This window comes from Oncorhynchus clarkii, chromosome 20 (assembly GCF_045791955.1).
Source record: "Oncorhynchus clarkii lewisi isolate Uvic-CL-2024 chromosome 20, UVic_Ocla_1.0, whole genome shotgun sequence".
Classification (NCBI taxonomy): Eukaryota; Metazoa; Chordata; class Actinopteri; order Salmoniformes; family Salmonidae; genus Oncorhynchus; species Oncorhynchus clarkii.
The window spans coordinates 88497920-88509933 of NC_092166.1; the positions used below are offsets into that span (position 1 = coordinate 88497920).

The following is a 12014-nucleotide window of genomic DNA, read 5'->3' on the forward strand; positions in this document are numbered from 1 at the left end:
AAACCGATTGAAAACATATATTTCTGACATCATACACCCTGACCAGACAGGTTTTAGGTTTCAATCCGTTTGACCGGATTGAGTGGAAGTATATGATGTCGGTTCTGGAGCACTTCGGGTTCGGAAAGGAATTTATTAATTGGATAAGAATTATTTATGCACACCCAATGGCGTCCGTGGTAACCAATCAAGAAATTTTGCAGTCAGTCCGCTTGTTCAAGGGGTGCCGACAGGGGTGCCCTATTTCGCCTGCTCTCTTCACTGTAGCCATGGAACCCCTTGCTACTCGCATTCGTGCATGTGCCGATATAGCTTCTGTTAAAATAAAGGACACACAGCACAAAATTTCCCTATATGCAGACGATGTTCTTTTGTTTTTGTCCAAGCCTAAAACTTCTATTCCACCCTTACTTAACTTGATAAACACATTTGGCTCCTTCTCTGGCTACAAGATAAACTGGCAAAAAAGTGAGTTGATGCCAATATGGATGTGGTGGATATGCAATTTCTGCAATCTACCCCGTTTAGAACAGTGATGGACAAGTTCACAAGCCTTGGCATTGTAGTGACAAGAGACCTTGATCAGCTATTGAAAGCGAATTGGGACATGAAAATATATCATCTTAAACAAAATATAGATTTTTGGAAAACTCTGCCTATCTCCTTGGTTGGTCGTATAAACGCTATTAAAATGGTTGTCCTACCCAGGTTTCTCTACCTCTTCCAATGTCTACCCAATTTCATACCACAAAGCTATTTTAAGAAACTGGATTCAATAGTAACTCCATTTTTATGGGATAACAAGGCAGCCAGAATTTCAAAGAAGCATTTATGCAAGTACAAAATAGAGTGGGGCTTTGGCCTTCCTCACTTTAAACTGTATTATTGGGCTGCTAATCTGAACATTGTGTCATTCTGGAGGGAAAGTTCACCTGCGATGAGACAGAAGGATATGCCTGCATGGCTTTTGATTGAGCAGGCCTCCTGTCAACGTTCCTCACTCCCTGCACTTGTTAATAGCCCATCATATGTGAAAAAATCCACTTATGACTCTAACCCAGTCATTTGTCATACGCTTAGGATCTGGAAACAGATTAGGTATTTCCTTAACATACCCACTGTATACATTGACAGCCCGATTTGCCTGAATCATGCTTTCCACCCCGCATTGGATGATGTGGTGTTTTCACAGTGGAGGGAGAAGGGGCTCACAACAATTGGTAATCTATACATAGATGGTCGGTTAGCTTCATTTCAACAATTACAGGGAAAGTTCAACATGCCAACAACACATTTTTTCAGATACCTCCAAATCAGGAATTTCGTAAGGACACATATCCCACAGTATGGCATGAAGCCAAATAGTCCTACATTAGATAGCTTGATCCTTGTCAAACCCCATTCAAAAGGGTCGGTCTCTAGACTGTATGATGTGCTACAGGCCCACATAGAGGTATCCACAGACACCATTAAAAGGGCTTGGGAACAAGAACTTGGGTCAGAAATCTCAGATGAGGACTGGGTAGAAGCTCTCAGGAATATAAACCACAGTTCAGTGAATGCCAGACACAACCTTGTACAGTTTAAGGTGATACACAGGTTACATTACTCAAAAGTAAAACTGCATAAAATATTCCCGGACACCTCACCACTGTGTGAGAGGTGCAAGCAGGATGAGGGGACGTTGACCCACTTATTCTGGACATGTCCTAAGTTACATGTTTACTGGGCTCTCATTTTTGATTACTTATCTAGAGCCTTTGATAGAGTTCTAGCCCCAGACCCATTGACCGCTCTGTTTGGTACAGTTGATGGGAATAACCACGAAGGGAAAGCTGTCTCTTTGTACTCTATTAGCCAAGAGGCTCATATTGCAATTTTGGAAACTGGAGACTGTACCTACCTTTGAAATGTGGTTACGGGATTTAGGGAATGTAATACATATGAAAAGATTCGATATAATACCTCCAATAGAAGTCCAATGTTTTACAAAATATGTCAGCCGATACTGGATAAATGGTCTAGTCCCGCTTCATAACTGGGTTGACGATCTGCTGCTACTCTGTGCTGTACTCCACTCAGTATTTATTTTGGGCTTAACTACACTGCTTGTAATGACTATATGCTGTCTTCCTATACATGTACCACCTAATAGGATTTTGTTTTATTTTGTGTATGTGTGAGTTAAGTTTTGTTTTGTCCTCTAAATGTGCCATCCCATTCAACAGTACAATGAATGTCATTGTTAGTATTGCTGTCTTTTTTATTAGATTTTTTATTGTAAAATAATAAACATATTATTATTTTTTAAAAGAGTACTAACTGAACCATAGATGCATATCTCTATTCTCTCTGCATAACATGGCAGTGAATGAGTTACCAACAGAAGCTCTCTCACTTCTGTTTCCTGTATGATGTTGCCATGACATTCTCCTGTCCTCTCGTCTCCTTTTCTCTCTTCTGTTCCAGGCTGACTGCTTCTCCAATGACATCCACAAGCTGGACACCACAACCATGGCCTGGTCACTAATCAATGCAAGGGTGAGTTACCTTACATTTGAGTCTTTTAGTAGTAGACGCTCTTATCCAGAACGACTTACAGTGGGGACTGCATACATTAATGTACTTCTTCGTACTCGTCCCCCGTGGGAATTGAACCCACAACCTTGGCGTTTCAAGCGCCATGCTCTACCAACAGATTTCAATTTTTGGGCATTTCTAGTCCAGTGCAGTGGTCTTATTGAGCAAATATAACAGCGGCCTTTCACCATCCGTTGGGAGACTAGAAGCACTAAAAGTCTGGGAGAGAAGATTATACACAGCACAAAACTTTAGGAACACCTTTAGCCAATAGAACAGCCTCAATTTGTCGGGGCATGGACTCAAGATGTCGAAAGCGTTCCACAGGGATGCTTCGTTTTTTACCCTGACCCTACCCTGTCGTGTTTTAGTTTTCACCCTGACCCTACCGTGTTTTAGTTTTCACCCTGACCCTACCCTGTAGTGTTTTAGTTTTCACCCTGACCCTACCCTGTAGTGTTTTAGTTTTCACCCTGACCCTACCCTGTAGTGTTTTAGTTTTCACCCTGACCCTACCCTGTAGTGTTTTAGTTTTCACCCTGACCCTACCCTGTCGTGTTTCAGTTTTCACCCTGACCCTACCCTGTCGTGTTTTAGTTTTCACCCTGACCCTACCCTGTAGTGTTTTAGTTTTCACCCTGACCCTACCCTGTAGTGTTTTAGTTTTCACCCTGACCCTACCCTATAGTGTTTTAGTTTTCACCCTGACCCTACCGTGTTTTAGTTTTCACCCTGACCCTACCCTGTAGTGTTTTAGTTTTCACCCTGACCCTGACCCTACCGTGTTTTAGTTTTCACCCTGACCCTACCGTGTTTTAGTTTTCACCCTGACCCTACCCTGTAGTGTTTTAGTTTTCACCCTGACCCTACCCTGTAGTGTTTTAGTTTTCACCCTGACCCTACCCTGTCGTGTTTCAGTTTTCACCCTGACCCTACCCTGTAGTGTTTTAGTTTTCACCCTGACCCTACCCTGTAGTGTTTTAGTTTTCACCCTGACCCTACCCTGTAGTGTTTTAGTTTTCACCCTGACCCTATCCTATAGTGTTTTAGTTTTCACCCTGACCCTACCCTACCCCATCTCTCTACCTGGGCAGAGCCCTCCATCTCTCTGCCTGTTCAGAGCCCTCAATCTCTCTACCTGGGCAGAGCCCTCCATCTCTCTACCTGGGCAGAGCCCTCCATCTCTCTGCCTGGTCAGAGCCCTCCATCTCTCTGCCTGGTCAGAGCCCTCCATCTCTCTACCTGGGCAGAGCCCTCCATCTCTCTACCTGGGCAGAGCCCTCCATCTCTCTACCTGGGCAGAGCCCTCCATCTCTCTACCTGGTCAGAGCCCTCCATCTCTCTTCCTGGTCAGAGCCCTCCATCTCTCTACCTGGTCAGAGCCCTCCATCTCTCTACCTGGGCAGAGCCCTCCATCTCTCTGCCTGGGCAGAGCCCTCCATCTCTCTACCTGGTCAGAACCCTCCATCTCTCTACCTGGGCAGAGCCCTCAATCTCTCTACCTGGGCAGAGCCCTCCATCTCTTTACCTGGTCAGAGCCCTCCATCTCTCTACCTGGTCAGAGCCCTCCATCTCTCTACCTGGGCAGAGCCCTCCAGAAGGCCAATACATAGTGTTTGACTCTTCCCATCCACTCAACCCTGAATTCCAGCTCCTTCCCTCTGGACACAGACTACCTAAGGTAAAAAAAATAGGGCCAAGTTCTCTTTTCTTCCGAATGCTATTCTGCAACTTAACAAATGTTGGACTAATTGCACTTAGCACTTGCACTATGAATTTGCAGTTATCCTGCCTATTGCCTTGTAAATGTCCTTTGCTATTTATTGTACATGTTTAGATGTTGAGAGATGAATTGCCTCTTTGAGGACATTAAAGTTTTCTGAATCTGAAATCGTGCCACTATGATCACCAACCCTCTCCACCTCTCCCAACTCCTCTCCCCAGGGTTCTCATGCCACCATCATCACCAACCTTCTCCCAACTCCTCTCCCCAGTGTACTCCTGCAACCATCATCACCAACCCTCTCCCCCTCTCCCAACTCCTCTCCCCAGTGTACTCCTGCCATCATCATCACCAACCCTCTCCCAACACCTCTCCCCAGGGTACTCCTGCCATCATCATCACCAACCCTCTCCCAACTCCTCTCCCCAGGGTACTCCTGCCATCATCATCACCATCCCTCCCCCAACTCCTCTCCCCAGGGTACTCCTGCAACCATCATCACCAACCCTCTCCCCCTCTCCCAACTCCTCTCCCCAGGGTACTCCTGCCATCATCATCACCAACCCTCTCCCAACTCCTCTCCCCAGGGTACTCCTGCCATCATCATCACCAACCCTCTCCCAACTTCTCTCCCCAGGGTACTCCTCCCATCATCATCACCAACCCTCTCCCAACTCCTCTCCCCAGTGTACTCCTGTCACTATCATCACCAACCCTCTCCCAACACCTCTCCCCAGGGTACTCCTGCCATCATCATCACCAACCCTCTCCCAACTCCTCTCCCCAGGGTACTCCTGCCATCATCATCACCATCCCTCCCCCAACTCCTCTCCCCAGGGTACTCCTGCAACCATCATCACCAACCCTCTCCCCCTCTCCCAACTCCTCTCCCCAGGGTACTCCTGCCATCATCATCACCAACCCTCTCCCAACTCCTCTCCCCAGGGTACTCCTGCCATCATCATCACCAACCCTCTCCCAACTCCTCTCCCCAGGGTACTCCTGCCATCATCATCACCAACCCTCTCCCAACTTCTCTCCCCAGGGTACTCCTGCCACTATCATCACCAACCCTCTCCCCCTCTCCCAACTCCTCTCCCCAGTGTACTCCTGCCACTATCATCACCAACCCTCTTCCAACTCCTCTCCCCAGGGTACTCCTGCCACCATCATCACCACCCCCTCCCCCTCTCCCAACTCCTCTCCCCAGTGTACTCCTGCCATCATCATCACCAACCCTCGCCCAACTCCTCTCCCCAGTGTACTCCTGCCATTATCTTCACCACCCCCTCTCCTAACTCCTCTCCCCAGGGTACTCCTGCCACCATCATCATCAACCCTCTCCCCCTCTCTCAACTCCTCTCCCCATTGTACTCCTGCCATTATCATCACCAACCCTCTCCCAACTCCTTTCACCAGGGTACTCCTGCCATCATCACCAACCCTCTCCCCCTCTCCCAACTCCTCTCCCCAGTGTACTCCTGCCACTATCATCACCAACCCTCTCCCCCTCTCCCAACTCCTCTCCCCAGTGTACTCCTGCCATCATCATCACCAACCCTCTCCCAACTCCTCTCCCCAGTGTACTCCTGCCACTATCATCACCAACCCTCTCCCCCTCTCCCAACTCCTCTCCCCAGTGTACTCCTGCCACTCTCATCACCAACCCTCTCCCAACTCCTCTCCCCAGTGTACTCCTGCCATCATCATCACCAACCCTCTCCCAACTCCTCTCCCCAGTGTACTCCTGCCACTATCATCACCAACCCTCTCCCAACTCCTCTCCCCAGTGTACTCCTGTCGCTATCATCACCAACCCTCTCCCAACTCCTTCCCAGGGTACTCCTGCCATCAACATCACCAACCCTCTCCCAACTCCTCTCCCCAGTGTACTCCTGCCACTATCATCACCAACCCTCTCCCCCTCTCTCAACTCCTCTCCCCAGTGTACTCCTGCCACTATCATCATCATCAACCCTCTCCCCCTCTCCCAACTCCTCTCCCCAGTGTACTCCTGTCACTATCATCACCAACCCTCTCCCAACTCCTTCCCAGGGTACTCCTGCCATCATCATCACCAACCCTCTCCCAACTCCTCTCCCCAGTGTACTCCTGCCACTATCATCACCAACCCTCTCCCCCTCTCCCAACTCCTCTCCCCAGGGTACTCCTGCCATCATCATCACCAACCCTCTCCCAACTCCTCTCCCCAGTGTACTCCTGCCACTATCATCACCAACCCTCTCCCCCTCTCCCAACTCCTCTCCCCAGTGTACTCCTGCCACTATCATCACCAACCCTCTCCCCCTCTCCCAACTCCTCTCCCCAGTGTACTCCTGCCACTATCATCACCAACCCTCTCCCCCTCTCCCAACTCCTCTCCCCAGTGTACTCCTGTCACTATCATCACCAACCCTCTCCCAACTCCTTCCCAGTGTACTCCTGCCATCATCATCACCAACCCTCTCCCAACTCCTCTCCCCAGTGTACTCCTGTCACTATCATCACCAACCCTCTCCCAACTCCTTCCCAGGGTACTCCTGCCACCATCATCACCACCCCCTCCCCCTCTCCTAACTCCTCTTCCCAGTGTACTCCTGCCACCATCATCACCAACCCTCTCCCCCTCTCTCAACTCCTCTCCCCAGGGTACTCCTGCCATTGACTGACTGTATAGTTCCCCTAAGGAAAAGCACCTTTAGTAAATCTGCATTCTCTGTGAGAGCTCCCCATGTCTGGAATACACTGCCATCAGACACACATAACTGCACCACATATCACACTTTCACAAAATGCTTGAAGACATGGCTAAAGGTCAATCAGATTTGTGAACATGGTCCCTAGCTGTGTGTTGCCGCTTTCCATATTGTCTGTTGTCTGTAGCTTGTGAGGTGTGGAAACACTTTGTTGCTTTTATGAATTTTGTCTTGCTGCTTTTTGTTTTATGTTGCTCTGTCTGTATGCTATGTCTTGCTTGTCCTATGTTGCTCTGTCTGTATGCTACGTCTTGCTTGTCCTATGTTGCTCTGTATGCTATGTCTTGCTTGTCCTATGTTGCTATGTCTTGCTTGTTCTATGCTGCTATTGTCTATATTGTAATTGTTTTTAATAACCTGCCCAGGGACTGCGGTTGAAAATTAGCCGGCTGGCTAAAACCGGCACTTTTACTGAAACGTTGATTAATGTGCACTGTCCCTGTAAAAATAAAAATAAACTCAACTCAAACTCAACTCATTATCATCACCAACCCTCTCCCCCTCTCCCAACTCCTCTCCCCAGTGTACTCCTGCCATCATCATCACCAACCCTCTCCCAACTCCTTCCCAGGGTACTCCTGCCACTATCATCACCAACCCTCTCCCAACTCCTCTCCCCAGTGTACTCCTGCCATCATCATCACCAACCCTCTCCCAACTCCTCTCCCCAGTGTACTCCTGCCACTATCATCACCAACCCTCTCCCAACTCCTCTCCCCAGTGTACTCCTGCCACTATCATCACCAACCCTCTCCCAACTCCTCTCCCCAGTGTACTCCTGCCACTATCATCACCAACCCTCTCCCCCTCTCCCAACTCCTCTCCCCAGTGTACTCCTGTCACTATCATCACCAACCCTCTCCCAACTCCTTCCCAGGGTACTCCTGCCATCATCATCACCAACCCTCTCCCAACTCCTCTCCCCAGTGTACTCCTGTCACTATCATCACCAACCCTCTCCCCCTCTCCCAACTCCTCTCCCCAGTGTACTCAAATCAAATCAAATCAAATGTATTTATATAGCCCTTCGTACATCAGCTGATATCTCAAAGTGCTGTACAGAAACCCAGCCTAAAACCCCAAACAGCAAGCAATGCAGGTGTAGAAGCACGTCACTACTCCTGTCACTATCATCACCAACCCTCTCCCTCTCTCCTCTTCTCTCTGTACTCTCAGGGAACTCCATCACCACTAAGTCTCTCCTCCCCTCTCTCCTCTTCTCTCTGTTCTCTATAGGGAACTCCATCACCACTAAGTCTCTCCTCCACTCTCTCCTCTTCTCTCTGTTCTCTCTAGGGTACTCCATCACCACTAAGTCTCTCCTCCACTCTCTCCTCTTCTCTCTGTTCTCTCTAGGGAACTCCATCACCACTAAGTCTATCCTCCCCTCTCTCTTCTCTCAGGGTACTCCATCACCACTAAGTCTCTCCTCCCCTTTCTCCTCTTCTCTCTGTTCTTTCTAGGGTACTCCATCACCACTAAGTCTCTCCTCTCTCTCCTTTCCTGTCTTCTCTCTGTACTCTCAGGGAACTCCATCACCACTAAGTCTCTCCTCCCCTCTCTACTCTTCTCTCTCTTCTCTCAGGGTACTCCATCACCACTAAGTCTCTCCTCCCCTCTCTACTCTTCTCTCTCTTCTCTCAGGGTACTCCAGCTCGTTGGAGGGACTTCCACTCTGCCACCATCGTTGGCACTAAGATGTTTGTGTTTGGAGGCAGAGCAGATCGCTTCGGTCCGTTCCACTCTAATAATGAGATCTACTGCAACAAGATAAAGGTGTTTGATACAGAGACCAACAGCTGGCTGAACACTGCTACTGCTCAGCTCCCACCAGAGGGACGACGTAGCCACTCAGCCTGTAAGAGACAGACAGACACAGCGTAATGGCACACACAAACACCCGTTGCATTTTTCAACCCTTTACCTTGTATTGTAGTTTAATGGCAGTGTTGAATAAAAGGCTCATGTCAATGCATTCATTATAGGAAAACTGTCTGAATTCAAATGTTCCATCTTTCTTTTCTGTAATTATGTTCTGTTGACTGCGGTTCTCTTCTCTGTGACCTTTCAGTCTCCCTGTCACATGGGGGGTGTCTTTAGGACCCCACTGTTCCTGTTGGGGTGTCTTTAGGACCCCACTGTTCCTGTCGGGATGTCTTTAGGACCCCACTGTTCCTGTCGGGGTGTCTTTAGGACCCCACTGTTCCTGTTGGGGTGTCTTTAGGACCCCACTGTTCCTGTTGGTGTGTCTTCAGGACCCCACTGTTCCTGTTGGGGTGTCTTTAGGACCCCACTGTTCCTGTTGGGGTGTCTTTAGGACCCCACTGTTCCTGTCGGGGTGTCTTTAGGACCCCACTGTTCCTGTTGGTGTGTCTTCAGGACCCCACTGTTCCTGTTGGGGTGTCTTTAGGACCCCACTGTTCCTGTTGGGGTGTCTTTAGGGCCCCACTGTTCCTGTCGGGGTGTCTTTAGGACCCCACTGTTCCTGTCGGGGTGTCTTTAGGACCCCACTGTTCCTGTTGGGGTGTCTTTAGGACCCCACTGTTCCTGTCGGGGTGTCTTTAGGACCCCACTGTTCCTGTCGTTGTGTCTTTAGGGCTCTTCCTTTGTTACTCACCATATGATTTATTATTTTTCTAAAACAAAAAGACAGATCTCCTAAATGGTCATGTTCTATTCATTTTCCTTTCTCTCCTCCAGTTTCCTGTAACGGGGAGCTGTATATATTCGGGGGCTACAACGCTCGTCTGGACCGACACTTCAACGACCTTTGGAAGTTCAACCCAGGTGATAAACCATTAAAAAAAAAAATAGATCCATTTTAAATTGTGAGGTTTGGTAGGACAGACAGGGGGCTAGTGTTGGGTTGGTAGGACAGGCAGGGAGTTAGTGTTGGGTTGGTAGGACAGACAGGGAGCTAGTGTTGGGTTGGTAGGACAGGCAGGGAGTTAGTGTTGGGTTGGTAGGACAGACAGGGAGCTAGTGTTGGGTTGGGTTGGTAGGACAGGCAGGGAGCTAGTGTTGGGTTGGGTTGGTAGGACAGACAGGGAGCTAGTGTTGGGTTGGTAGGACAGACAGGGAGCTAGTGCTGGTTTGACAGGGCAGGGATGGAGCTGGTGTTGGTTTGACAGAACAGGGCAGGGATGGAGCTGGTGTTGGTTTGACAGGACAGGGATGGAGCTGGTGTTGGTTTGACAGGACAGGACAGGACAGGGATGGAGCTGGTGTTGGTTTGACAGGACAGGGATGGAGCTGGTGTTGGTTTGACAGGACAGGACAGGACAGGGATGGAGCTGGTGTTGGTTTGACAGGACAGGGATGGAGCTGGTGTTGGTTTGACAGGACAGGGATGGAGCTGGTGTTAGTTTGACAGGACAGGGATGGAGCTGGTGTTGGTTTGACAGGACAGGACAGGACAGGGATGGAGCTGGTGTTGGTTTGACAGGACAGGGATGGAGCTGGTGTTGGTTTGACAGGACAGGGATGGAGCTGGTGTTGGTTTGACAGGACAGGACAGGACAGGACAGGGATGGAGCTGGTGTTGGTTTGACAGGACAGGGATGGAGCTGGTGTTAGTTTGACAGGACAGGGATGGAGCTGATGTTGGTTTGACAGGACAGGGATGGAGCTGGTGTTGGTTTGACAGGACAGGGATGGAGCTGGTGTTGGCTTGACAGGACAGGGATGGAGCTGGTGTTGGTTTGACAGGACAGGCCCCAGTATTTTGGCCCATTCCTCCATGCAGATCTCCTCTAGAGCAGTGATGTTTTGGGGCTGTTGCTGGGCAACACAGACTTTCAACTCCCTCCAAAGATTTTCTATGGGGTTGAGATCTGGAGACTGGCTAGGCAACTCCAGGACCTTGAAATGCTTCTTACGAAGCCACTCCTTCGTTGCCCGGGCGGTGTGTTTGGGATCATTGTCATGCTGAAAGACCCAGCCACGTTTCATCTTCAATGCCCTTGCTGATGGAAGGAGGTTTTCACTCAAAATCTCAGGATACATGGCCCCATTCATTCTTTCCTTTACACGGATCAGTCGTCCTGGTCCCTTTGCAGAAAAACAGCCCCAAAGCATGATGTTTCCACCCCCATGCTTCACAGTAGGTATGGTGTTCTTTGGATGCAACTCAGCATTCTTTGTCCTCCAAACACTACGAGTTGAGTTTTTACCAAAAATTCTATTTTGGTTTCATCTGACCATATGACATTCTCCCAATCTTCTTCTGGATCATCCAAATGCTCTCTAGCAAACTTCAGACGGGCCTGGACATGTACTGGCTTAAGCAGGGGGACACGTCTGGCACTGCAGGATTTGAGTCCCTGGCGGCATAGTGTGTTACTGATGGTAGGCTTTGTTACTTTGGTCCCAGCTCTCTGCAGGTCATTCACTAGGCCTCCCCTTGTGGTTCTGGGGTTTTTGCTCACCGTTCTTGTGATCATTTTGACCCCACGGGGTGAGATCTTGCGTGGAGCCCCAGATCGAGGGAGATGATCAGTGGTCTTGTATGTCTTCCATTTCCTAATAATTGCTCCCACATTTGATTTCTTCAAACCAAGCTGCTTACCTATTGCAGATTCTGTCTTCCCAGCCTGGTGCAGGTCTACAATGTTGTTTCTGGTGTCCTTTGACAGCTCTTTGGTCTTGGCCATAGTGGAGTTTGGAGTGTGACTGTTTGAGGTTGTGGACAGGTGTCTTTTATACTGATAACAAGTTCAAACAGGTGCCATTAATACAGGTAATGAGGTGAGGACAGAGGAGCCTATTAAAGAAGAAGTTACAGGTCTGTGAGAGCCAGAAATCTTGCTTGTTTGTAGGTGACCAAATACTTATTTTCCATCATAATTTGCAAATTAATAAATAAAAAATACATTCATTTTCTGGATTTTTTTTCTCATTTTGTCTGTCATAGTTGAAATGTACCTATGATGAAAATTACAGGCCTCTCTCATCTT

The 12014-nt window shown here is 48.8% G+C and overlaps 1 protein-coding gene across 2 annotated transcripts in view; it reads left to right on the forward strand.

The window, feature by feature from the left end:
* LOC139377021 (kelch domain containing 3) overlaps positions 1–12014 on the forward strand; it is an 81480-nt gene that overhangs the window by 37189 nt on the left and 32277 nt on the right. For both annotated transcript variants that reach the window (XM_071120093.1, XM_071120092.1), the window contains 3 exons: positions 2470–2541; positions 8704–8917; positions 9760–9846. In XM_071120093.1, the coding sequence (XP_070976194.1) occupies positions 2470–2541; positions 8704–8917; positions 9760–9846 (373 nt within the window). The remainder of the gene's footprint in view (positions 1–2469; positions 2542–8703; positions 8918–9759; positions 9847–12014) is intronic.